The sequence below is a fragment of the Beauveria bassiana genome, assembly GCF_000280675.1.
Source record: "Beauveria bassiana ARSEF 2860 unplaced genomic scaffold BBA_S00003, whole genome shotgun sequence".
Lineage (NCBI taxonomy): Eukaryota > Fungi > Ascomycota > Sordariomycetes > Hypocreales > Cordycipitaceae > Beauveria > Beauveria bassiana.
This window is the reverse complement of record NW_007930838.1, coordinates 862,968-888,959: the sequence shown is the minus strand read 5'-3', so window position 1 is coordinate 888,959 and position 25,992 is coordinate 862,968. Positions and strand designations below refer to the sequence as shown.

Sequence of the window (25,992 nt, the reverse complement as noted above, 5' to 3'; positions counted from 1 at the left end):
GGAAGAAGAAAAGTGACAAACGGATGAAAAAGGACGTTGGGCGGAGGCGGGCACTAAGGCAGGTACGACGGCCGGCGCAAGAACAAAAGGTGCATCGGCATATTTACTTTGGGGGGCACGACATTGTGTAGTACAGGGCACAGTGCATCACTGCATCACTGCATCACTGCATCACTGCATCACTGCATACGGATATGCACCCCGTCTCAGTATGGATACGACTGTGCGTACTCCGTACAGACGATCAAGTTTTGGTTGGGTAACTATGGAGCATGCGGACGGACATTGCCGTACGGAAACATTATCTACCTATGTGGGTGCATAAACAATCTCTAACAGTGCACTGATGCGGATGGGCAAGACCCAGTAATGCATGCGTGTATGCATGCATGCTGCACAAGGCCTGTCTGTATGCACTCCTTGTGCAGCTTCAGGTTTAGCATAGACTCGCCAAAGTGCTCGTGTGTAGGCTGTGCGTTGGTCAGCTCATTCGTAAATTGTCTGATGGTACAAGTTGCAACTGCTTGCAGTAACCGTTTGCATCGTCTTGCTACTGCAATATTGCCATGTCATTATTGCCATGTCATTATTGCCATGTTATTATTGCCATGTTATTATTACCGGTGCCGGGCCGTTATGACCAGTATCATCAGTCATGTACGGATACCAACCTGCTGGGCCCTACATGGCAGGTACCTACCTACCTAGGTATGTACATGGTCTGCCATCAGCCGCTGTGACGCCACTGGACGGGCTGCAGACTACCTACAGCCTGCATGTTCCTGTAGACCCCTGGGCCCTGCAATGGCTTCACATGGGCTCCAACTTTCAGGTCATTCTCTCGTGTTTTCATCCCACTCAACACTGTCGCTACTCTCCCACTAGGGATACCATTCTCATAAATTGTCAATTTAATTAATTGGTACAAAAAAGCAAGGCGCGTCAGTTGTCATCTTGTGATGAACTGAATTTTCTTTTTTGCAGCCTCGTGTTGGGGCAGGCTGCATTTGTCTCGCCATCCCTAACTAGTCGACAAGTTCAGGCGAATACTTTCCTCTCTCGGCGCTGGTTGCCGAAAGCAGGATTGAGATGTAATTTTAAGAGCTCTTTGCTTTGCTTTGCTGGACTATCAATTGTTGTTTTTGACGAGTCGATATGAGCAGTCTCCCCACAGCTCTCCGCCGAGGCGGGCGAGGAGTGGTATGTCGGCTCTGCGTGTTACTAGATAACTACTCCGTACGTGAATACGACACATGCCCGAAAAACGCTAAAAGAAGACCAAATTTAGGGATGGGTAAGTAAGATAGAAACAAGAAAATTAGAAGTAAAAATGAAAAGGAATACAAAAAATCTCAAGAACCAACCGCATCACCCTATCGAATAGTACTCTGTACAGAGTAAATAACTGGCACAACACCGTGACCATGACCATGCCATGACCATGACCTCGATTTACACACCACCATTTCCATCATCATGCCACCCATGACATTGATCCATTAGCCATCCGTCCCTCTTGTCTGTTCTACCCACTTGATCCACCGTCAAAAGTTTGAATTGGCGATTGTCCACGTCCTTGCACGCCCCCAAGACGCCCCCTCCAAGCCTCCTTCCTCTGTTGCTCCTGCCTCGTCCGCCCCGTCCGCCCCGTCTGCCACTAACCCACTAGCTCCTTGGCCTAACCAACCCTTGTCCCCTAGTCCTGGTCCGCCCTGCTTCCACTGTAACCGTTAGTTACGCCGCACGCGTTGTCGCTCGACCCTCGCCCGTTTCTTTTTGGCTTACCTTACGGATACTTTACTTGGTAGACCCAAATAATCCTGGTCTTCCTCGCCCGTCGCAATCCCCATTCCCATTGTCCTCCACGAACCTCGCCAAATCTTATTTACACCCTGCCGCGTCCGTCATCCAGCATACGCTCGCTCTCTGCTTCCTTTCTTCTTCCTATTCATGATTTACTGACCGCATTGCTCGCCAAACTCGTCATACACGCTCCTTCTTCCAACTGCGACCTCTTCATTCCTCATCCTCCACATTCTCCACCAAGATCCCCATCGAGCTTCGACAGCTTCGACAGCTTCGACAGCCTCAACAGCTTCCCGCCACCTTCTTTGACCACTAATACCATTCCTTCGCATTACCTCTTGCTCTCATACTCGCCTCCTTCTTTCTTTCAATTGATGGACGATCCTGGTTCACTGATCAATTCTCCGCCCCTACTCCAAACTGCCACCCAGCCAGTCTGCATTGCTTTTGCCGTCATTACCTCGCCCCTCGCCTATGTTTGAGTCACTGTCTTGGAAACCTGACCCATCACCTGCACTGCCCTGAGACCTGGCGTTTTCTTACCTGCCCTGCCCTGCCATGGGCGCAACGGTCAATAACCGAATCTCGCTCAGCATTCATCGTCGCCAGTCTCGCAACTTGACACCAACAATCAACTTACACTCTAAACATCAAATTTCGCATATACGCAACAATCTCAGTTATGCCTCCCGACGAGGCTGCCGCCGGTACCGAAAGTCGTGGGCCTTCGAATTATCTCTCCCTGAGATCTCGTCGCTCCAATCGCTACCTGGCCGATGCTCATAAGCAGTCGGCCCAGCAAGACGAACCTTCGCTGCCACAGCACCACTTCCCACCCCAACAGCTATTGCACCTGCCGCTGCAAACTCTCGCTCCTAAATCTTCCAAGCGAAGTCTTCGACATATTTTTAGCCGCTCCAAACTCACCAAGGACAAGGTTGACTTGCCTGCCACGGCTCCCCCAGTACCCCAGTCTGATTCTCCCCCAACACAATCCGCAACTACAGACAAGCACAGCGCCAACGTTTACATTCCTCTTCCCTCTGAACCTCGAGAGAGCCTGTCCGCTTCTGCCAAGAGGGCCTCGTCCGTGCCGAGAGCTCGATCTCTTCGCCGCCAAAGCCACGCCGCTCTCCCCCCTGCATTGCCTAGCCGCAAGGCTTCCTTCCAGGACAATGGATCCCACGAGTCCCTTGCTGCCTGGGAAATGCCACCTCTTTTCAAGGCATTTCCCCAAACCATTCGCCAGGCTACCTTACCTGCCGTAACAATGTCGACAGAAATGGTTCTGCGTTTACACGAAAAGAATATTACTGCCGCCATCGCAGCTGAGCAGCTTACTATGGAAGAACGCAACTCGAAAGAAATGGCCAAGAAGAAGCACGGCAAGAACCCGTCTTTGTCTAACTTACAGTGGACTACGAAAATCTACCTCTTGACTACTTCAGGACATTTGCTGCAATACTCCGGCGCAGGAAACTATGATCGCCTGCCAGAGAAGGTTCTCAAGCTGAGTCATACCTCTGCTGCCTTTGTTACAGATTCTATTCCCGGAAAGCACTGGGTCCTTCAAGCCTCATCCAACACGGATCAAGACGCTAGCACCCCGACCACTGAATCAAAGTCAATCCTCTCCAAGCTTTCAATTCTTGGAGGAGAAAAGCGCGAAACTGCAAACATCTTGATGGTATTCGAGAACCCGAGTGATTTGGATAGCTGGATGTTTACTCTCCGTGGTGAAATTGAAAAGCTTGGTGGTAAGCGCAAGTTGTCGGAAACTGGTGTGCCTGAACGTCCTGTAGCACCAAGACAGACAACCAGAACCATGGTCGTGCGAGACTCGATGCGCTTTTCTAGAAGCCCCAGCCGTCCGAACACTGACGGTGACGACGACTTGACACTTAGGTTGAGCGATTTGCAGCATAGCAGAGACCATAGTTTGGACGAAATCTCCACAACCAATAGCGTCGTATCACAGGATGGCAGGCAACTCGATAGCTTGCGAGATAGCAACGGAAATCGTCTTTCCTTTGCTTCTGCCGATAGGAGAACTGCCGTCACGTCGGCTGCCTCTTCTCCAGAACGCTCTCCCGTTACTGAGGTCTTTCCCCGTGACTCGAGCGAAACTTGTGATTCCCACGAGTACACTTTCCGCTCAAAGAAGGCAGACCCCAGGCCACGGCCCAACGCTTCTGTCATTGCCAGTCGTCGCTCCATCATTCATAATGCTGGTCTGTTCATTGAAGCTAAATCCGACAGTCGCAAATCCCAGTTCGAGGAAGACTACCTCGCGCCCAAGCGCAGCGAAGCGCCCGAGCTTTGGACGGGCTCCATTCCCCCCAACTTTAGCCTACCGCAGTCATCGACCCGACGATATTCTCACATGCGCCTCAACTCCTCCAACTCACAGTCGCCCCCTTCCCCAAACACCGCCACCTTTGCATCGCGCCTGATGCGTTCGAAACCGCCCCCCGTACTGCGATCGTCGCGGCCCCTGTCCATGGTTGCTGACCACCACTCCCCAAGAACTGAGCTGCCTGCCAGGCCACCCACTGCCGACGGCGCCAGCCATCAGCGATTGTCTCCCGTCAAGGAGCAGGTCAGAGAGCAGCGCCATCGCTACTCGCGGCGACACAGCCCGCGTAGCTCGGCGGATGGCAAATCTGACATTGGCTCTTCTCGCTCTAGCTTGTCTAGCAGCGATCGTATCACGTCTCCCACAGCCAACTATCGAATCAGTCCACGACGAAGTCGACCTCCAGTTGCGGGGATGCGCAGAAATAGCCGAGATTATGATATGCGCGCCATGCGCACCTTCAATCATCTCTCCTCTATGCCTCACGAACGGGTCAATGCGCCAATTTTCGCGTGGACAAGAGACTCAACACGCCGCCAATCTACTGCAGATTCTTTTCCTTCTGTTACGGCTGCACCACAGATTGAAACGGTGAGACGAGCGAGCACCAACACAGGTTACACGTCGCCTGGGCACCGCCGCCATTCGTCGGATGAAAAGCGACTAGCCTCAATGTTGCCGCCTATGCCGCCGCCTCCTTCGGGTCCGCTGCCCGCGCTGCCAAAACCCGCGCCTGCCTCCCAGGCGGACAAGGACCGTACTCTACTCAACCGCCGGAGCATGCCACAGATGATGCCTCCTCCAGTTCCGCCGCCGCTGCGAGAGCTGCCTCCTCTACCCCCAATTGCATCCTTGCGGGTGTAATGTGACACTACCACAACTACTAGACTTTGGCCGCCACCAGACTCGAACACGACATTCAAACACTGGTTGTTTTATTACCATTTCATTATTATACTACAAAAATCTCAGTGTTGTATGCTGGTGCCGGCACTAGCATTAGAGACGAGCTATGCGACCAACTTGGCCGTTTCTTAATGCGCCCACGATCGTTAATGAACACAAAAGCCTTTTCCTTATTGTGCCTAGCCTGGATGGCAGGAACCACATTCGTTTTCTCATTACCATTTTATGACGCTCTATACCGATGCACAATTGGATAGTAGAATGACCTGTATGAAAGATTTGTACCATTTTCTTTTTATTTTTTTACTTCTGGATGTGGATGGTTCTTTTTCTTTTTGGGGAAATGTCGAGGTTGATGTTGAATGAGAGCAAGTGGAAGACGGATGACAGTGGACGATTAGTCGAATATGAATACAATTTTTGGAAATGTGCAATCTTAGTACAACGACGAGCGATCTTGATTGTGATGTAGATGTACTTGAACATGGGAGAGTGGTGACGGGGTCTACAAAGATCCATGCACACCCTTTCTTTCTTTCTTCCTCAACAACCGCCGACTAATGACACAAGTTTTTTGTTTACACGAGAGCGTTCAAGTGTGTCTCACCTCAATGAATTGTCACAAGATCTTTCCGATATGGCGGGGGGGGGGGAAGGGACTTGCTTGTTGTTTGGAGGCCGTCCATGTGGGGGAAGCAAGGGAACAAGATATCTACGCGATGCGACCCTCGTGCAAGGGAGACGAACAGGTGGCGATTGACTCAGTTTGGATAGATGGACACCATGGATTTTGCTTGAGAACCAGGGTTGTACACTTGGTTCGCCGACCACTCAGAACAAGGGGAAAAAAAAAAAAAACTCGCAATGTTTCTTGCCTAATTTTTCAAAAGAGAATCTGGATTCGAAACGCTAATATGTTGCCTCTCTGTGATTATTTGCAATGGACATGGAAAAAAAAAAACAAATCATCAAAATACACAAAACCATGCCGCTTCAAACTTTCTATTCATGTTTCTCATGGTCGTTTGCAGTCAGGTCGTCCCCGCCGATCCTTTTCCTCCTTCAAGTTCCCGCCCCCGCCTCAAAACTTGTCCTGGTTCGCATTCTGCATCAGCATACCCGAGTCGGGCTTGTACTTTTTCGACAGCAAATTCACATTATACTCGACATCCAGCACGGCGTCGCCACGCTCCGCGCCGCCCCCCGGCAGCACTGGCTCAAAGTGCAGCAGCAGATCCTCCTTGACCGCGCAGGCCGTGTCCGTCTCCAGGTACGGGTCATCTTCGGGGTACAGCTGCGCCGTCACGCCGATATACTCGTCGTGCGTGACCATGATGTGAATGTGCGCGGGCCGATACGGGTGACGGCCCATGATGCTGAGCAGCTCCGCCGAGGGTCCCGACGTGTCAATGGCGTACTCTGTCGGCTTGAGGCAGTAGAACCAAAAGGCGCCGTGCTCGTTGGTGCGAAACTTGCCGCGGAGGTTGTGGCGGGACTGGTTCTCTGGGTCGTGGGCGTCGTACTTGCCGTTGGTGCTGGCCTGCCACATGTCAAAGACGGCGTTGGGGATGCCGCGGCCAGTCTCGACGTCGCGGACGACGCCGTGAAAGTAGGTGAGCTGACCGTCAGAGGGCATGTCCTGGACGACGCTGGCGCCGAGCGCGCGAAAGGGCGTTTCGGGAGACCAAAAGGGGCCGAGGATGGAGGATGAGGTGGGCACTTTGCCGTCGGCGGCCTCGACCTTGTGGTTGATTTCGTCGACGAGGCTGTGGCGGTGATGTGTTAGTAGAAGGTAGGGTAAGGGGGGAGGGTGGAGAGGGGAGGAGCAGAAGGGGAAAATGGGGCGAGAGGAAGGGGTTGAGAAAGACTCACGATTCGATGCCGAGAATGTCGCACACACGCCACGTCTCGTTGCGGTTCTTCTGGTAGGCCTGGCCCAGCGAGTTGATGTAGTTGACGCCAAGAATCCACTCATCCTGCTTGAGCTCAACCTCGCGACAAAAGTCGTGCATGTGGCGGATGAGCGACGTCAGAATCTCGCGGTGTCGCGGCTTGGTGTCGGGACTCATGAGCTCAATGACGTGCTGGGTAAAATTGGGATCAAATTTGGATTTGGTCTCTTCATGATTGTGGACGCCGTTGTTGCCGTTGGCGGGTGCAGAATGATTGGCATCGGTGCCGTTGGCGGGTGTAGCATGATTGCCATTGGTGCCATTGGTGCCATTGGTGCCATTGGTGGTGGCGGCGTTGGTAGTCATGGTGGCAATGTGCGTGAGTATATTGTAGAAGCAACTAATTAATACAAAGGTGAAAGAGGGGACAAGGACAAGAAAAAAGTAAACAAGGAACCAGTTTTGGGTTATCTGTATGGTCATGGGAGAGGAAAAGAAAAAATAAAGAGCGTAGAAGAGGTGATGGATCAGTGGGCGCGCTGGGGTCATGTTAAGTAGGAAATAGGAAGTCTGGAAAAGCAACATTGCCGGTAACAAAAGCCGGGATCGAAGCCGGGGAAAGTGGGGGGTTGAGGGCCGGTGGATACCGGCCAGCGGAAGCGGCACTTTTGCGCGGGCATGTTACAAAGCAGCCTGAGGGGGATGGCCGGATAATGTCATGGCAATCGTAATCTTGTCCCCCGCGGTTCGACTCGCGGTATTTGTATTTTCCAATGCGCGAACACCGATTAGCAAACGTTTGTTGGCGTTCCGCTTCCGACAAAGAATGCCGCAACTTTTGTGTCTTGACAATGGCCTGATGACGAGTCTGGCGAGTCAAGCAGTAGTTTGTCAAGGGCCCGCGTTTGCAACGATGATCATGTTTTGTTTCAGCTTGTGCTTTCGAGGACAGTTGCTTTCCTTGCGTTTCTCAATTCCGCGTCGGAGATCTAAGACTTGGACGCTGGCCCACGTTGCTTGCAGAGTTGGCCGCTGCCCCCCTCAAAAGAGTTTCTTGTCGACGGCGGTGCTGCGGAAATGGAGCTGAGCGCGTCAGGTAGGCTTCAACTAATATACTGCAAATTAAAGTCACATATGAGTATTGCTCAGTTGAGGTGCAAACTACTGATATTCATTCCTCTCACGAAACGGGGAAACAGTCGGCGGCGAAGGCTTGTGGGGCGCATGATTGCCCTCTTTGATCACCGTCTACTGCCTATGCACAGCTGAGCAGAGGCTGTGAGGGATTACTATAATGTAGTTATTGTATCACGTCATATCTCTCGACCCTTGAGACGCCAGCAAGAGGCAACGACGCGCTGGCACCATCTTGGTGTTGCGTGATCTTTCAGATGCGGGCTGTCGCTGCAATAGGTCGCTCTGCTGGGGGGGGGGGGGGGCTTGATGTCGTTCGGAGCGCATACGTGGGCAGCAGGTCAGACAATACAACTCGACAAGGCGACAAGGCGGCACATAAGGTTTTTTGACCACCTTGAAAGCCTTGGTGCAGTGCCGCTCAGAGACAAAGACGAAACGCCGCCTCGGGGAATGCGAGCGCCGCTGACCCAAGGTTTGTACTCGGGCATGTATGTCTCTGACCTGGCGGCGACGAGTCGGGGCCAGATTCCCGCCCTCCGGATAACGGGCGGCTAGAGCGGCAGGGAGGGTGAAGCTTCGGGTCCAAAGATAGGCGCGGCGGCGGGAGATGGGGCGGCTCTCGACGGGCTTTCTGCCTAGGCAGCTTGTCAAGCTACATCTCGTAGAAGCGGCTGTGTGAGGAAGATGTGCTCCTTGACGCAGACGGGCAAGTTTGGCTATGGGAAGTCTGACGCTGGATCCGAGGGGAAAAGGTGTTGACTTGATGGCTGCCATTTGTTTTAGACGTATGACATGTCCCCCGTGTCACTCCGAGGACCAGATGAAAGACAGCAAAGCAAAGAGAAGGGGGGGGAGGGGTTTACCAGGTTTTTCCCCTTTTTGACTAGCTGGAGGCTTTCGTCTTCTCGGGGAAGACAGAAATGGACATCTCTTTTTCTGGCTCATAGTTTTCGTCTGCACATTTGCGCCTTTCGACTTCATCAATGTTACACAAAAGACGGCTTCAAAGCCATCATTGTGCTAGCCGCCGCTCTCGTCGCCTGCCAACATTGGCGCATGATACAGTAGACAGGTGGTGGCTTGAATGACTTCTCGCAGTCCGTCTTTACGCCAGGTAAAATAGTGACGAGTGAAATAGTGACGAGTAGATATGGCGAAAGCAAAGAAAATTCGCCCATGCTGGCTGGTGGCTGGGGGGTTTTGATTGTTGGAAGCTCTGCGGAAGTAGCGGAAGAATGGACTGAAAAGCTGGTGGCTGGGCGACTATCGACTCGTACCTGCCTTAGCAGGCTAACTTGTAGTGGGTGTAACTACCTACCTATGCCCTGTTGCCGAGGGAGGGAACACAGACGCCGTGCATTGTCTGTGACTCTGTGACACCAACACTACCATATTTTTTTTAATTTTATTTCCTCGCCGTCCTTTTACATGTAATTGAACAAGATTGAAAATAATCTACCTTGTTACTTTTCTCTCATTTCCTTTCTTCAGGATCTTTGACGACTCTGTTTCGAGCGAATCGCTGGTAGTCGCCTACTGTTTCAGCTCTACAAACCCCACCACCTGCACTGCACCTCTTCTTGTTGTTTATTATTCGCGACATTGCGACACGACGACGACATTGCGCTTTGCGCCCGCGCCACGAATGATCTCGTCTCCGATCGCATCGAATCGAATACGTTGAAAATCGCCTGATTGAATTGTTCATATTTTCCTCCGCGCGATACTTGGAAACAGACGCGCAGAGGACCGTGCAACGCAAACGGGAGCTCTGCGGGCATTTTTGTCCCTCTCTGTCCCCATTACATCATTACTCGGGTCCCATCCGAGCGCAAACGCCGCGACAAGAGAAATTCAGGCGTGAAAAATAACGAGGGAAAGAGGAAGCAAAGAGACAACATCGGGGTCCGTTGCAACAAGTCTTGGCGCAACTTCGCAACCGGGAGGATCCAGAGCAGGAAATCCCGTTTTGCGCTGCGTTGAGCGCGCTACTTGTTTTCGCCCACGATGCCCGTACTACCACGACCTCGAGAAGCGACATTTCAAGCTTCATCACCACCACCCGCCGTTGTTCTTTCCGCCGCCGTCGCTCCTCGCGTGCCGCAAGACGCGCCCGGTTTCCAGGCCATCCCCACCACCTACCACACCTCCGACTCTGCCCCCGCGCCCGGCGCCATCGCCGGCATCGTACTCGGCTCCGTCGGCGCCTTTCTCCTGCTCATCGCCCTGCTCTTTTCCTGCACCGGCTGGACCCCCGTCTTCTTGCCCTGGCAGCGCCAGCGCGCCGTCGTCGTCGAGGAGGAGCACCACCACCATCACCACCGTCGGTCGCACAAGCCCTCGCATCGCCGGCGGCGCGAGCACCGTCGCCACCGTGGTGCCGTAGACGCGACGGAAATGTACCAGGTTCGCGCGGCAGCAGCACCACCACCACCGCAACGGGTCCCTAGCAGCAGACGCAGCAGTAGGCCGGCGCAGATGCCCATGGCGCAGCCCCTGCCGCTCATGACGCCAGCTGTGCGCGTCTCGCAGACGCACACGCGGAGAAGCGGAGGAGGAGGACATGCGCCGCCGCCGGCCGTGGTCCGCGATGACACGACCGAGACGGATCTGACAGAGGACGAGGTGGTGGTGATTGAGGAGCACTCGCCGCCCCGGCACAAGTCACGCAGAAGCTCGGGACGCAAAAGCCACGATTCGCGGCGCGACAGCAGACGCTAGTTACGACCGTGGCTAGCATTTTCACATGCTACAGACGACTGTTTCTTTTCTTTTTTTCGGAAGCAGGATTGTTAATCTTTGTTATTTTTTTTTTTTTTGAATAATAAAGATTACTGTGTCGAGCCCTTTTCAGGTTGCTGCTTTTGCTGCAACATGCTGGTACAGGTTTCATGGTTGGCAGGGTGCGAGCCATGGGCAGACAACCGGCTCTGTCTATGCTGTATATAATTCCCCTTGTTTTTTTTTTTTGGTTCAACCCTGTTTATTTAGGGTCTATATAACATGTAAATGCAGATACAATCATGTAGCCATGTAGAGAATAATATCATTTTATTTTTATATCTTGTTTGCGAAGTATTACTTCTTTTGCTGTGCCCTGTGATGACCTAGTGAGCAAAAGAAGCTTCTGCCTTCTATCAAGAAATCACCGCCATCTTCCATCATCATCGTCTCCTGCAAATGCGTCGATTTTTTTTTTTTGTTCTCTTGCCACCCATTCTTGCAGGACGATAATCAGAGCCAAGGTTTTCCTGGTGTTGACAGCAACCAAGGATGCTTGACGAACACCAAAGTCGGCAAACTAAGACTCGTATGGCGCAGAGCAAACGTCTCTTGATGAAGCAAGATATGGAACTGGCATGCCGATTCTACATTTCCCTTGTTACTGTCTAGCTGACACATTTTTGCTACGGAACAAGAGAGATGAAAACGGCATACGGCCCTGGTATCACAACAAAATCCTACTTTTAAATGCGCGCTATCTACATCGACATGCCTCCTCCAGACCCATTACCGTTGTTGCTATTATTATTGTTCCCGGAATTCGGCTGTCCGCCAAAAAAGAACGTGTCAAAGGGATTAATGTGCCCGCCTTCGCTAAAGTCATTATGCATACCCTCCCAGTTGATCCCGAATCCGAGGTCTAGCTGGGCCTGGTCCACCGTCGAAAAGTCACCATTCGGCGTCGCTCCAAGTGTTTGCAGAAACTCCATGGTCTGGCTGTCTGGATAGTCCATGGACCCCTGCATCCCAAACTGCTGGCCCATAAATGCGTTGGTGCCTCCATGTGTCGTCATGCGGCGAGGCAATGGAGGCGAGTGAACAAGCGGGTCAATAGAGCTGCCATCCTGGCTGATGGAGCCGTCTGCAGGGCTTGGCCCGCTGTGTCTCCGTGGCTCTGACATGACGGCATCACTGTCAAGAGTCTTTGATGTGCCCAATGGCGGTGTATTTTGCGCCGATGTATCACCGCCCGCCGATAGCCCTGGTGAGGATAGGTTCTCTCCCATTGCCAGGTCAAACTGGTATCCCTGACCATCCGACGCCTGACCTAGGTGCCGCGAATTTGACTTCATTGCTGAAACATCAGGCACAGGAGCTGTGACCCAAGTCGTTGTCTCTCTGCGCTGCCGGCGTGGTCGAGGGTTCGCGGTGCCAAAACCGCCATTCGAGCTAGCCATTTTGATCGTTGCCTTGGCTGTCCGATCAAATGCGTCTCGGCATGTCTCTGCCGGTGGGCATTTGTCAATCATGTCGGTGAAGACAGACTTGGCGGCCAGAACGGTGAAATCAACTTCGTCCATGGACAGACGACTCCGTACCAACGGTGAATGCCAAATAGCGTACAGGTACGAGATACCAGCCATGAACAGATGATGAGTCGACAAATATGTGTAACTGACAAGACCGCTGAGATGGAGCTGTCTATATATGCGCAGAATCTTTTGTCCTGCTTCCGCCACCTTGAGGTAGATACGGTCCTCGTCTTCCCGAAGCTCTGCGGTAAAGGCTGTAGGGCTGTTGACTTCATGCGACGTGTTATATTCGCCCTCAAACATGGCTGGAACGCTTAAGCTTTGTCTGTACAGCATAATAATTGCTTGCCAGTAATTGAGCTCGAGGAATTCCGTTGAGAAAGCAACACCAGTCTCTTGTCTCGTTGGCGCCGACGACTTCCAGTGGAATAGGCGTTCGTCAATATTGCTTCTCCATGACCGAAATGAATCGAATTTGACGAGAAAGGGCGAGGGAACGTGATTGCGCATTTCAGGATAGCAGGGTACCTGATTTCCTTGGCGTGCAATCTGGGCCTGGTTATATTGAAGAACCTGTAGTATTTCCGACTGTAACATTCGTAGCCGAAAATAGTGATGCGCAACATGTTTGTAGCTCGGTCGTTCGTCATCTACTAGAGGGTCGACAAAGCCCGTGGGAGTGATGTAGTCGTCGTCCAGTACGGATGGAAGCTCGGTGGTAATGACCTGGTCGCTAACACCAAATGGTCGCCCGACACACGTGCTTACCAGTCGATCGAACGAATAGGTGCACCACCATAAACGTCGTCTCATGTCTCGCACATATTGTCGCCGCCCTCGGTCCCTGGCGCTTGAATCCTGTTTGTCACCTGTGTCATCCGGTCCTGAGTTTTCCGCTTCGCCACCCTCTTCGTAATGTAAGCCTAGATCAACAGCAAGGCGAACAGCCACACCGGTGATGTACCTGCCTTTCATTAGCGGGAGTGCAAATTCCAGAATGCAAGAGACTTACCAGAGGCCAGGAGGGACTGGGCGAAGAAGCGCAAAATTCGCTAGCAAGAGCACCGCTTGTAAAACTTCCAGACCGCCTCCACTAAAACTTAGACAAGATTCTAGATGAACAATAGCGCTTGCATGATATTCTTCAGGCTCGCACTGTCCCTTTCCTTGTTGGGTGCCGATTCTGACTGTGCCGGATGCCTCTGTCTTGACAGGTTCTCCAACAATAACACCGCAGCCGATTGCGAATACCATATTTAGCATGTAAAGCTCTTTGGAGGCGAGGGATTCAGGAGAGTTGGCATAGGCTTGCTCAAACATGTGCATGAATTCGCCACGATGAAGGATTGGGATCTGTGGGTTGGCATGCTCAAAATATAGGGTCACGAGTCTCATTCCAACTTCGCGATTTGGAAATGGGGCTGGCTGGATGGTTGGCCTCGTGTGAAGGCCAAAGAATGAGTCGCGCATTGAGGTAGCAGGGCCTCCCGCTGGTCGCTCTGTAGGTCCATGTTGGTCAGACACAGAATATTGGACAGCGGCGAAAACAACTCTGGCGAATGAAACGCCGGATGCCGAAGCCAGGGATTTCGGTTTCGAAGTGCCGACCAAATTCATCATAGCCGGGCTCTGTCCTTCCTTTTTCGCCGTCAACGACTGGTTTCGCGCGTTATTTAAAGCCTGCTCCGAAGCGGCGCCATTGGCGGAGCCCGAATCTCGCGGAGCAGTGTCGGCGCTCGGACGGGAACAGAGTTCCAGATTCTCTGCGGGCGGATATGGAATACCGTTTGAAGAAAGTAGTTTTTCGAGCTGCTCGACCCGAGTTTCGAGATAGAATACATAACTAAAAAAAGTTAATGGGAGAAATACAAAAACAAAGAAGCGCAAAATGTACCTGCGCGGGATCTCTTTTTTCGTAATTGGATCATAACCAACGCATGCAACGCTAGCTTTGGCGCAGCTTGCGCAACTGGGAAGTTTCTGGTCGCAGCGATTTTTGCGCAGGCGGCATCTGTTGCAGGCGCTCACATTGCGAAAGTTGCTGCTTTGCGAGGGCTTGCCGCCCGAGAGCGGACCATTCATGACGACATCAGGAATAGTCTCGGGACTGATTCGATTCATTGGGGAGCCACCATCCGAGGGTACCTTTCGTTGACGTTTGCTGTTAGGTTGGGCGCTTGGCGAGGGCGCCATATGCGCGGGCATATTGGCGGCGCGACAGATATTTATCGCAAGGTGCTGGTGGGCAGCAAGTCGGCGGAGGGATGATTCGGAGACTTAAAATGTCAGATTACCGATTTTCGTAGGCAATTTGTCGGTACGAGCTGAAAAAAAGTGCGCCGCGCTGTCGGTGTATTGCATACCGGTTGGTAAAACGGCGTTATCTGGCAGAAAGAGCCGCAACCCATCCTCCAATAGCCAAAGACTGGCCGTCGTAGGTTATAGTTGGTACACCAGTAGAATTCAGATCAGACAGTGAAAACCATGCGACCAACAAGGGTCTTGAGCGAAATGCGAAGAGTGAGGGCGCCCCGGCCGGGGATCGCAGAGACACCTCGGCGCGATGGCGTTGAATAGCGCAGACGGCTAGTCTGAGCGGCAGAAAAGAGCGAAGGCTGAGCTGTCTTGACTCTGTACCAGAACTAGGTCAGGTACGGGCTCTATATCAGAGCCTGACAATGCCAAGTTGTGAGGCGGGGGGCTATTGTAGGAGCAGCTGGCGAGCGAAGAGATACGGAGGAAAACAAGCAACTTTGCGACGGATGAAAAGTGTGGGAAAGAACGAGCTCACGAGCGGTATTGGGAGAAACTCGGTTGCCGTGTGGTGCTCGTCCTGGGTCTGACAGACAAGGACAGTGGAGATGCTTTAGTAGGCATGGATCGGGGCACAATGCATGCTGATAGAAGAAGCGGAGCCGGACGGGCGCCGTCTAGGTCCCCGCATCAAGACGAAGCAGAGACTGGCCAGCCTTGGTGCGCGAGATCGAGTCTTTGCAGCGCCGTTTCGTTGCTGATCGTGACTTGTCGGAGGCGAGCTGGCCCGTAAGGTAGGTTCGTTGCGACGCGCTCTCTCAAACACTGCAAACTGGCAAAAGAAAAGTCTAGAAGTCTGTAAGAACCCACTGAAGCTGAGGCCATGATTGCCCCGAATTTGCGCCCCCCGAGCAGACCCCCAGAATGCCTGCCCCCCGGCCTGCTGCAAGCCACGCAGCAGGCTAGCGCTTTCAATGCCTGCAACCCAATTGAGTTGCGACTGGCCCAATGATCATTGTCCAGCAAGTTTCGTCGTCTTGTTAGTGCGGTCATGTCCCTGTCATTGAGAAGCAAAGTGACAGGGTCAGCGGCACCCGGCAACAGCTGCTTGTAGGTGGTTTTATGTTGTTGGTGATGATAATACTGGTGGACTATTGTGACAGCAAACGGAGTAAACGGCGCGCTCCCCTATTACCTGATGACAAGAAAGCTCGCCAATTGCGTAGCTGTTTGTCGCCAGCTGGCAGTTGCCAACAAGCGTGTCAGTCGGGCTCCATCCAGCCCTCGCTGCTCTCTGTATCAACAACCAAAACACAACATGACCTAGAGCAGTCAATTCACCAAGTGGCTTCCCTCTTCCATCTCGGCAAAACCAATCATCTTTTCTGTGCCGTCATAGATTGCCCACCACTCTCGCTATTATTCCGACACCGCCCGTCATGATAGCTCGTCGCCTTGTGAGTCGTCGAGCGCAGACATGTTGACTCGATTGGAATACGTAACCCATGTGTCGGCCGCGACTAGCTGACTGTTTTGTCGCCGTACCAAATCGACAATCTCCAGTAGGCTACTGCAAAGCTTGACACCGGGCCGGGTTGCAGAAGTAGCTTCCTCAAATTTCCGAACGGTTACACGCTAAGCCAAGGGTCCTACTCCTCACCAATCCCCTGAGAACGGCCCAGCAATTTGCGTTTCGCTTTACCAATCGTTTTTCGCTTGCTCTCGTTCGCTGTCGATGTCTGCAAAGTTCCTCGTGGCGTTCCCCCCCGCACTTCCAGGCAACCCCCGCAACTCGCTGCAGCCACATTTCTAGCTCCTCTGGCGACAGGTGTGGATGAACGTGGTGTGCGTGGTAAGGACTAACAGGCCCTACATGCTGGAGTCTCGGCGAAGTCGTGCATATTTGAGGCTGGCACGCGATGGAAAGAAACTAGCCGCTTTTCCACCAATCAACCACTAAAAAGCGGCGAACACTTGTTGCAACAGGGCTGCCAAGGACAGACCTGTAGGCAGGGCAAAGCCAGGTGTGCTTCCGGCCAGCCGGCCAGCCCCACGACAATACGACAATGGAATAAGTGCCGCTGGATGCGGGGTCTTTAGGAATGAGCTAAGTTGCATTGCATTGCTTTGGTCAATGGAGCTAACTCGAGTCGATTGGGAAAGGCCTTCCCCGCAATCGATCTGATTTAGCAGCCGAGCTGACAGTATGTCTACCTAGGTAGGGTGTTCCTGAGCTACAGTGTATCAGACTTGAAATTAGACTTTCATTTAAACCTGGCTTAGTAGTTGCGCTCGCACAACGTCACCACTATGCCTTGTTTTCCCTGAACGTGTTCTCTTCTTGGAAAGCCCCCAACAGCGCCGTTACTTTAAACGCCAATGGGCGCCATTGTAACCCGCGCCGGTTTATTCCAGCGTTCTCGAAGCAGGGCTAGGGACCACACGGGATAGATGGCAGTATCTGGTCTCGTGTTTGAAACATTTTAGCTTATCTCTTAAGGTTATATACTTTTCAGTATTATATTTACTAGCTTCTTTCAGGAACCTTGTAGATGTTTATGTCTTGTAATCTATCTTCTACCTACATACAATCCTCCCACACATCGTAAATTTAGGAAGCACATGGTCGATTTAATGCACTCGCGGGTCCATGTTGGGACTCTGTAACTGATGCTCGTGCCATCAATTATTTCATTTGTATTTGGCGAGATTGTAGTCATCTATACGAGCCTGGAGAACGTGTGCTCAACGCTCGTCCCGTCACGGAGTTTCCAGTCCACTCCTCCAGTACGCCGTAGATGTCAAAGCTACTGGAGTCAAACATTGCGCAACCAACACAAACGGTTCTATCTATACACGAAAGTTTGCAATCTCTAGGTGCAAGGATACACACAAGGCACAGCTTGCACGTGTGCTGGAATGCGAAATTAAACAAAACGCACACAAAATCACTTTGATGTACGTCCTTTCGGGTGCCAAGGAAACAACAAGACGCACACACTACAAATACAGAAAACAAGTTGGAAAAAAGAAAAAAAAAAACAGAGAGAATTATGCACCTCGCTGTGTGCAAGGATATGACAGGAAGCACACAGAAACTCACACAGAGTTTGCATATTGCTGGCTACTAAAACACAAACACTAGAAACATGAAAAAAAGGAAAATAAGAATTTTCAACAGAAAATCTGCAAAGCTTGCAAAAAGTCTACAACTCATAGAAGAGGGTAGTCTGAAGAGCCTTTTGTTTTTATCCCTTGGGGCATGAAAGGTATGCTGACTCAATGGGAAATGGTGTTGTTGACTAATTAGCAACTCGATACAGTAGTTGTGGACAGCTGTACACTTTTGACAATCTTGGTCCTGGTTGGTGTTTTCTCACTGATGTTTCTAGTAATATTTGTTTCAAAAGAAAATCGAGTTTCTTTCTCTTCTGGGGAAAAATGGTTTCTGAGCACTTGGGGCATATTTAGTGGTTTGATTGGGTCATTCACCAACATCAGGGTGCTTTTTTCTCTTCTTTCCCCCCCCTTTTACTCATACATGATTACTCATAACCACCGATCTTCTTTCCAGCGTAAATCCTGCCACATATCACGTTTCAAAAAAGTTGGGAGCGAGCTCGTAAAAGTGACACCTTTCACCTCGTCAAGTGACACCACATTCCCAAACTGTAGATGCCGGTCACTGTCCACGTTTGATATCATGCAATCGTCTCTTCTGCGACCGTCCTTTCGTCGTTCAATAGGGAACCAGAACCACAGCAAAGGAGGGGAAAAAAAAGGCAGACAGTTCCGAGCCGACATCGGGTGTTCCCCTCTCCCCCTGGCCTTCGGCGTAGTTGAAAGTGGGCCGTGAAGCTCGGAGTTCGCGTACAAGGGCACACACGATCAGGCTTCGACAACGGTTGAAAGGGCTTACCTTATGACTCATAATAGGAGAAAACAGCAATACTCTCGCGGTAGACTTACTATCAACCTGCGACTTGTAATGCTTTTCGTAACAGGGTCTGCGCGAGGGGCCTCTCAGGGCGCGTTCCGCGGCAAGCGTTTAACAAGCGGTCGAGCGAGTATTTACTACACCGATCCGAAGGACTTACTCAACAGACTGATATTACAACCCGATATGAACACTTTGCAGAACACTTTGTAGAGAAATATAATAAATTCAGAATATTACGAAATCAAAACTCTAGGCGTGGGCCCGTGATTGTATCCTTTTCATGCTATATATCCTGTATCGTGCTCCTAAAAAAACCAAACAAAGAATGTTTTGCCCTATAGAGTACCAAAAAGTGGCCGCAGCCACAAAAGTCTATCGAAAATGTGCATCAAAACCCCCCCTTTTCCCTCTTAATGCTGAAGCGAAAGCTCCGTAATCAAGGGGTAGAATAATATATATATATGTGTGTGTGTGTATGCAACGCCGTTTCCATCTCAACGGTGGGTATTGTGAGTCCAAAAAGTGCAGCGGTCATTCCCAGATGAAGTAAAATGCATGGGTAACTATTTGAAAAAAAAAAAAAAGTCGTAAGAAGAAGTTTTGTTGTTGGTCTGTCGAAGAACCAGAGAAGTAAAGTGGTGAAATGCGTCGGATTGTGCGTCAAACGCGTCGTTCATTGTCGTACTCTTCGGCCATGGAATCGAGGAGTGGCTCGTCTACTTCCTCGGAGTTGGCAGACTTGTAGCCACCCTCGGTGATCTGAGAGCTGAGGTAAGCACCGACAAGGGTGGTTGCGCCGCTGAACCACCAAGCGAGACCGGAGTAGCCAGTCTGGAGGCCGAGAGCGTAGAGGAAGCCAGAGACCGTGGGGCCCAGAGCGCGGCAAAGACTGGCGGTCGAGGCTGCGATGCCGTTGATGGTGCCCAAAACCTCCTTGGAGGGCGCCGAGTTGGCAAGGAGGATTGCATTGCTGGGGTAGGCCATTGTCGCAAAGGTGCACTTCCAAATAACGAGCAAGTAAATGGCCGGCATTCGCATGCGTTCGGGCAGCAGTACAAGGTAGGGAGTGACGAGGTACAGCGAAAAGTAGGAGAATGCAATCAGTCGAAAGAGGCGGAGAGATCCCAGACGGCGGGTCACGGGTGCGACAACGAGATAATTGGAGAATAGCGAGTAGAGACCCTGGACCGACATGATGACACCAATGGTTTTCGTGTCGAGGCCAAATCCGTCAACAAATTTAAAAGGTAGCTGTTGGACAGCATGGTCAGGCGGTGAAGTGCTGAGGAATACCGGGAAAAGCTGGTCAAATGTCATGGTATGGCTGCCACGGTCAGTCGGCGGTCAAGCCCAAGTCGCACGAGTACTTACAATGCAAGAATGCCGTATGACATGATGTTCATGATGACAGGTCGAGTAAAGATCTTCGTCTGTCGCTGCGGCGCAGTTTCAATTCTAGTAATAACGGGCGCCGCAAGTGCCTTGCTCGGGCCCAGCTTTGGCGAGCTCTCCTGGCTCTTGTAGCTTGGGAGCGGCTCGTCATCTTCGTGGAGTACACAAGGCGCACGGCACGATATAGCGCTGTATCCAGACGGTGCAGAATCGCGAAGCAGGCTCTGCTTCTCTAGGGCGCGGCCTTTGCATGTTCCGGCACGGCTGAAAAAGGCGGCAATCTTGTCTCCTACTTCACGAAAGCGGTCACGCTGCAGCTTCTGCTTGGCGTGCGTCTCGTCGAGGAAGAGGAGCCCGATAATAACACCGAAGAGGACAGTCAAGGCGCTGAAGAGGTTGGGCAGCAAGTAGGGATACCGATCCCAGATTGTGCCCCTTGCGAAGAGCTGGGGATAGCTGATGCATGGACGTGCCAGAGCACCCCCAATCATGGGGCCAACGATTGATCTGCGGCAGTTAGATTTCCCTCCTTGTCCGATGCCAAGGTCAAAGTAACGTACCCAATGCACCAGACCATGGGCATGATCGTGTACGCCCGAGCTGGGATAGCTGTCAGTATACTGCATGTCTTGATGCGTGTCGGATATGGACTCACGCTGTTGTTCCTTGACCGTCACGAGCTCAGCGACGGTGGTCTGAAGTACACCAATGTTGCTACACCACGAGTCAGTGGCTGACATGGAGAGGCATTTACCATTTTCACATACCCATTGAGAAGACCGCCCAAGGCTCGAGCAAGGAGGGCAACTGGTAGATTGGGAGCAAAGCCGAAAACGAGAACGCTGACGGCTGTACCGGCAAGACCACTGAGTAGAACGGGCTTGCGACCGATTCTGTCACTTAGACGTCCCCAGAATACACCAGTCGCGAATTCCGCCAGGGTAAAGGCAGAGGTGACCATGCCAGCGTAGACTGCAATTTTGCTAGGGTCATCGGTAATGTGAAAGTCCTGAATCATGTAATAGATGTAGGGGAAAATGGACATGAATGCGATTGGCTCGCATATTCTGCAGCAAGCTGCGCGGAAGGATAGCGAGTCAGCACTGAAGAGTTCTGGACCGACAGGGGGGGGAAGGGCATGAATTCGAAACAGTGTGTGAACACTGACGAAGCTTAAACATACCTAAAACAAACATCTGCTGGCTTGGAAAAGGCAGAGGGTCTCTTCGCTTCGCATCCGCGCGAAGGTCACGGTCAGAATCAACCTCGGGAGAGGAAGAGCGCATCGTGGCGGTTTGAGAGGGCGGTCAGGCGCCGTTGGTTTTGGGTGTAAGCTGGTTGTGACGGATGAGAGTGCTTGGCGGCTTGCGGAGGGAGGCGCGCAATGTCGGTGACGAAATCAGGGAAGCCGAGAAAATCGAGGATAGAGAAAAGAAGAGTCTTGGGTTTCGTCGGGCATGAAAATGAGTTGTTTTTTTCTTCTTCTTTTATGTGGTATAGTATGGCCACGGCAAAGAGCAGCAAGCGGTACGACCTTGGGGTTTGGAGGGGTGTAAGACGCGGTGGTGCAGTTGTTGCGGCGAGAGTGAGGCGGAGAGGTCGGACAAGAAAGATGGGATGGCTGTAAGAGGAATCAAAATCGAGTGGCGAAGAGCAAGTCTAATAAGTATTTTCTTTTCCTGCTTTTGAAAAAAAGAATAATCGATGCTAGAAATAGACAAGCAAGTAAAGGCAAGTGGCAAGTTGAAGACGAAGCAAGAAGGACTCAGAGGGGAGTGGACGCGGCAAGATATAAGAATGAACAGGGCTAGCCCAGCTCCTCCGGTTTCAAAAGAAGAAACAAGCAACAGGCTCCCAAGCCAAAAAGGCAAATGAGAGGAACAAGAGAAGGAAAAAAAAAAAAAAAGAAAGAAGGCCCAAGGGCCCAAGCAGCGCGGGACTAGAATGGGGGATCCGTCCAGCGACCAGGGGCTTGACTGGCACCACCACTTGCAAGCAGTTTAGCCTCTGTACCAGCAACGTTAGGCCAAGGCTGGGAGAGAAGCTAATACTAGGAGAGAGATGCGTGGTGGGAGCGGGGAGGGGGGAATTAACCAACTAGATTGGGACGGGCGGTGGCATGAACTCCGTAGTTGGGTACGACAAAGAAAAGCGACGTCTATTACGTAGTAGAAGGAATGTAAAATTGTCATTTAAAAAATCTCGTGGTTTTTACAAGTGTACCTGGGAAGCAACACAGCGGCCAAGTTGCAAAAGGACAGACGAAGGAAGAAAGAAAAAAAAAAAAAAGGCGCCCCCGGGGGCCAAGGGGGGGAGGGGGGCCGCGAGCCGCGAATTGGATGTGCAACAGGGGGGAGGGTGCAGCAAAGGAGTACAAATTGTAGAGGTGTGTAGGTTGCCGTTATTATTTTGATTATTGCTAATATTACTTACTCTCAAGGCTGTACATTGATAATGGTCCGGTGTGGTGGTGATGTTGATAATGATAATGATAATGATGTATGATAATGGTGAGAAAGCTGCGATGATATGAAAGTTATTGGGCGCTGGCTTATAGGGGGCGGGCTGCTGTAAGATGATTCACCGACAAGTATGTGAACTGCTTTTTTTTTTTTTTCAAAAAAAAAAAAGAGAAAAAAAAAGAAATGAAGAAAAAAGAGGTAAAAAGAAATAAAAACTTTAACGTAATAACAAGTTTTATAAGAATATCTTGTCATGTCTTTAAAATTATTAAAAGCTTTCAAAAAGAATCTACAGCGTCACCTTTGTTTGCTGCCAAGCCAACTTGGGGAGGGGTGAAGTTGATGGCTAATTTTCCGGTAGGCTTTTCTACCTACCTAGGGGGGCAGACACACCCCCCCTTTACCTACCTAGGTACCTAGGAGGTGCCTATATTTCCGCCGTAGCGGTGCCGCGATGGCGCGGGATTCAAGATGCACGTAGATTTGGAAAGAGTTGCGCCAGGAGCCCCGAGAAAAGCGTGCCAAGTAATGAACGAGTCGGATATCACTCAAAATTAGTTTTCCCAATAACTACCTATTTTACCAATACGGATAACAGAGACCCAGCAACTTTCTCTCTCTCCCCCGCTCATGATAATACCGGCAAGAGGGGCGCTTCATTCCGGGTGTTGAACGGGGTATCCGGACCAGCGACGGCCGGGTCAGACAACCCGCTAAGAAAAATAATAATAATAAAAAAAAGTCCCCAAGCAAATCGGACAAGGTCCCTGGACTGTGACTGGACCGCTCACAGGAGACTGACTTGCTCGCAAAGATCCTAGTTATTAGTGGGCAGCCAAAGTGGATGGTGGGCGCAAGGGGCCCGAGATCGAATGCGAGCCTCTGGCAGCAAGCACTCTTGGCTGGACGGGGCGGTGACTTGACTTGACGAGAGGCGTGGCCCACAGTGGGTTGGTGTTGGTTTATTTTTATTTAATCCTTAAATTTATTTAATTTATTTTGAGTCGTCTTTTAAGGAACCAGTATTCAATTCGAGTAAATCCTTGCCCTTTGTTCCCCATGTGCTGCGGCCGAGTCGGCTGTCGTCTTTCCAACGTTTCATTACGTGGGGATCCATCTCCAGCGCATCTTCAGCACGCCACAGGCGCTGAAAATGCACTACAAAGACTCCACCTGCAACAAAGGTCCCCCTCTCTCAGCAACCAACCCAACCATGCGTGTGGCCATCGTCGTGTTGAAGAAAAAAAAAAAAAAAAAGTCTGAGACGCAGCTTTTTTCCCGCAAAAAGGAAAAAAATTTCTGTAGTCGTACAAAGAATTCCAAGATTTCGGAATTCTTCACACATGTCGTCGCATCTCACCCGCAGGCCGTTGTGAGCACGCGCCGGCACGGCCCATACACAGAGACGCCGTAACTTAAGGTACCTATCTACCGGTACTGATGACTATTACCTCTGTTCCCGACCTCGCCTGAATATTTACCAACTTACTCCGTAGGTAGGTAGGTACACTTTCACCTCTTCTTCCTCCTTATTTTCCATTATTCGTGTAACCCCAAAATTTCAATATCAATTTTTCCGCTCTCTTACACACCGGGGACCAAGGTGAAACCTTGTGCCCACAGTCATATGCGGTCGTGAGTCGCAATCTGCAGCAAAAAAAAAGATGATGCAGCAACAAAGATGATAGCAAACCACAAACGTTCATCTGTTTTAGCCTTCCTCGCATGTACCCGCCTGTTGCAACAATAGTTTTTTTTTGTTGCCCAACACCGCCGGAGAGATTCTCCAAAAAAACGAAATAGACGGTCAGAAACAAATGTTACCACTGCCCACTTATCGCCAGATCACCGGGCCTGCCCTTGGCACCCTCTTCTCTCATGGCGGCTTCTCACAGGGCGGGAGAAGGGAAACAGAGCCATGGGATTCATGCCATTTCTTCTCTCTTTTACCACAGTAACATGCCCTTCCTGTGTGCAAAAATCCCATTATCCCATTTTCCCATTATCCAAATCACCCAGTGGCACAGCACCCTCAAGGAGAAAGCCCGTTCCGTCCCTCCCGTCTACTTGCATGCACCATGACATAAAACGGGCCGGAACCAATTCCCCCTCTTCCCCCTCCCCCCCCCCCCCCCCCCGTTCCTTCCATTCGGCTTCTGTTTAGGCCGTCAGCCTTGTGACGTAGCTTCCATGCATTTGTGGAAAAACTGGGCAAGTACCTTATTAGCCCGGCAAGGCCCATGCCATGATGCGCCATGTAAAATGCATGGGGCTGGGCAGAACAAGGTGGCCCCCCGTGGCGTTTTGCGCCCGATCATGCGACAAATGGCTAACTACTACCTACGCCCAGCCAGTTTACGGCTTACTGGACTTGGGCGCACAATCGACTATGCCCAGTTGGAAAAGGCAGCTGTAGATTTTTTCTTTATCACTAAAGAAAAAGGCACCTACATACATGTAAAAGAAAAAGAGAAATAAAAAAAATAAAAGAGATTTTTTTAAAAAGAAAAACAAAAAGACATTCTTCAAGGCGGGATAATCATGGCGCCCGTTAGGGTTGGTCCGAACCTGGCGGTGAAGAAGAGCCGCCGCCAGTCAGGCTTGATGGCCATGCATGTGCTGGTTGAACAGCTTACATATCATTACCCGTGGTTGAGTTTCCTATTCTTTTTTTGGTCTTTTTTTTCCCTAGCGCCATGGCCTTGAAGTGTGCCAGCTAGTAAGTTTTTTTGCAACATCAACGGCTCAAACTTCCATGAGTTTATAGACGTGACAGTTTTCTTCACAGCCTCGTCGTCGGAATCTCGGCGCGTTGTTCCCTAGGCCAAGTTGTCATGACACTACTTTCTCATTTTGTGTGTGTGTGTGTGCGCTGTCCATGTCCGCCCACACTTGCAGCAGCGACTTACACGCGTGACTAGCTGTCTTGGCTGACGGCATCTCGCTATGTGGTAATTGGTAAAAAGCCCCCGGTGCTTTGCAGTGACGAGCTGTAAATCAGCATCCCTGTCTGTTCCCTTTTTTTTCGCGTAATGTGCCAGCAGCAAGCAGCAGCAGCAGCCCCTACCCAGCCAGCTTTTGCCAGAGACACGCATGGCCCCTTGGGCATGGGTACCGTACACTTGACCGTGCTGTTATATTAGGCGCAGCCGTCTCTTGTGCAACGCGGGTGATGCGACCCGGAGCTCCCCGGCCACGTATCATGAGTCTCCCTCTCTCTTGCTCGCAACTCTCTGTGCTGTCACTGTCGCTTTTTTTTTTGTTTTTTTTTTTTGCCTTGTCCAGCCTTGCCCGTCAGCGGCGGCCGGGCCAGGGCAGGCCAATCAAAATAACGCCGGGTTCTGGCCATTCCCCTGCATCCGCCGCATGCGCGCAGAAACTACTCACGGCTCCGGATTGAGGACGCGACCCGAGCAAGAAGAAAAAAAATGCCTCGGTGAGCCCGTCTCATTCCATTTACAACGCCGTCCGTTTCCATGGCATCGTTTCGGCCGTAACGTTGTACACGTAGGTATACAGACAGATACACACACACATACACACACACACTTACTCTCTCTCTCTCTCTCTCTCTCTCTCTCTCTCTCTCTTC

At 51.3% G+C, this 25,992-nt stretch overlaps 5 protein-coding genes across 5 annotated transcripts; 2 read left to right on the top strand and 3 right to left on the bottom strand.

Moving 5' to 3' along the window:
• Nucleotides 1–2,488: 2,488 nt before the first annotated feature.
• On the top strand, nucleotides 2,489–5,026 carry BBA_01505 (peptidase family M20/M25/M40 protein; the record flags this gene model as incomplete). The annotated part of the gene is made up of 1 exon (XM_008596602.1): nucleotides 2,489–5,026. The coding sequence occupies one exon, from the start codon at nucleotides 2,489–2,491 to the stop codon at nucleotides 5,024–5,026; it is 2,538 nt and encodes an 845-aa protein (XP_008594824.1).
• A 1,123-nt stretch (nucleotides 5,027–6,149) lies between these two features.
• BBA_01504 (Intradiol ring-cleavage dioxygenase, core) lies at nucleotides 6,150–7,326 on the bottom strand (the record flags this gene model as incomplete). The annotated part of the gene is made up of 2 exons (XM_008596601.1): nucleotides 6,150–6,834; nucleotides 6,941–7,326. 2 exons carry the CDS (start codon nucleotides 7,324–7,326, stop codon nucleotides 6,150–6,152), a joined length of 1,071 nt encoding a protein of 356 aa, XP_008594823.1.
• A 2,778-nt stretch (nucleotides 7,327–10,104) lies between these two features.
• On the top strand, nucleotides 10,105–10,818 carry BBA_01503 (uncharacterized protein; the record flags this gene model as incomplete). Its single annotated transcript, XM_008596600.1, has 1 exon — nucleotides 10,105–10,818. One exon carries the CDS (start codon nucleotides 10,105–10,107, stop codon nucleotides 10,816–10,818), a length of 714 nt encoding a protein of 237 aa, XP_008594822.1.
• A 761-nt stretch (nucleotides 10,819–11,579) lies between these two features.
• On the bottom strand, nucleotides 11,580–14,558 carry BBA_01502 (fungal specific transcription factor; the record flags this gene model as incomplete). Its single annotated transcript, XM_008596599.1, has 3 exons — nucleotides 11,580–13,317; nucleotides 13,366–14,196; nucleotides 14,248–14,558. The coding sequence occupies 3 exons, from the start codon at nucleotides 14,556–14,558 to the stop codon at nucleotides 11,580–11,582; spliced, it is 2,880 nt and encodes a 959-aa protein (XP_008594821.1).
• Nucleotides 14,559–19,206: 4,648 nt separating this feature from the next.
• Nucleotides 19,207–21,224, bottom strand: BBA_01501 (major facilitator superfamily transporter; the record flags this gene model as incomplete). Its single annotated transcript, XM_008596598.1, has 6 exons — nucleotides 19,207–19,870; nucleotides 19,918–20,445; nucleotides 20,499–20,538; nucleotides 20,594–20,652; nucleotides 20,706–21,015; nucleotides 21,122–21,224. The coding sequence occupies 6 exons, from the start codon at nucleotides 21,222–21,224 to the stop codon at nucleotides 19,207–19,209; spliced, it is 1,704 nt and encodes a 567-aa protein (XP_008594820.1).
• Between the last annotated feature and the right edge of the window lie 4,768 nt (nucleotides 21,225–25,992).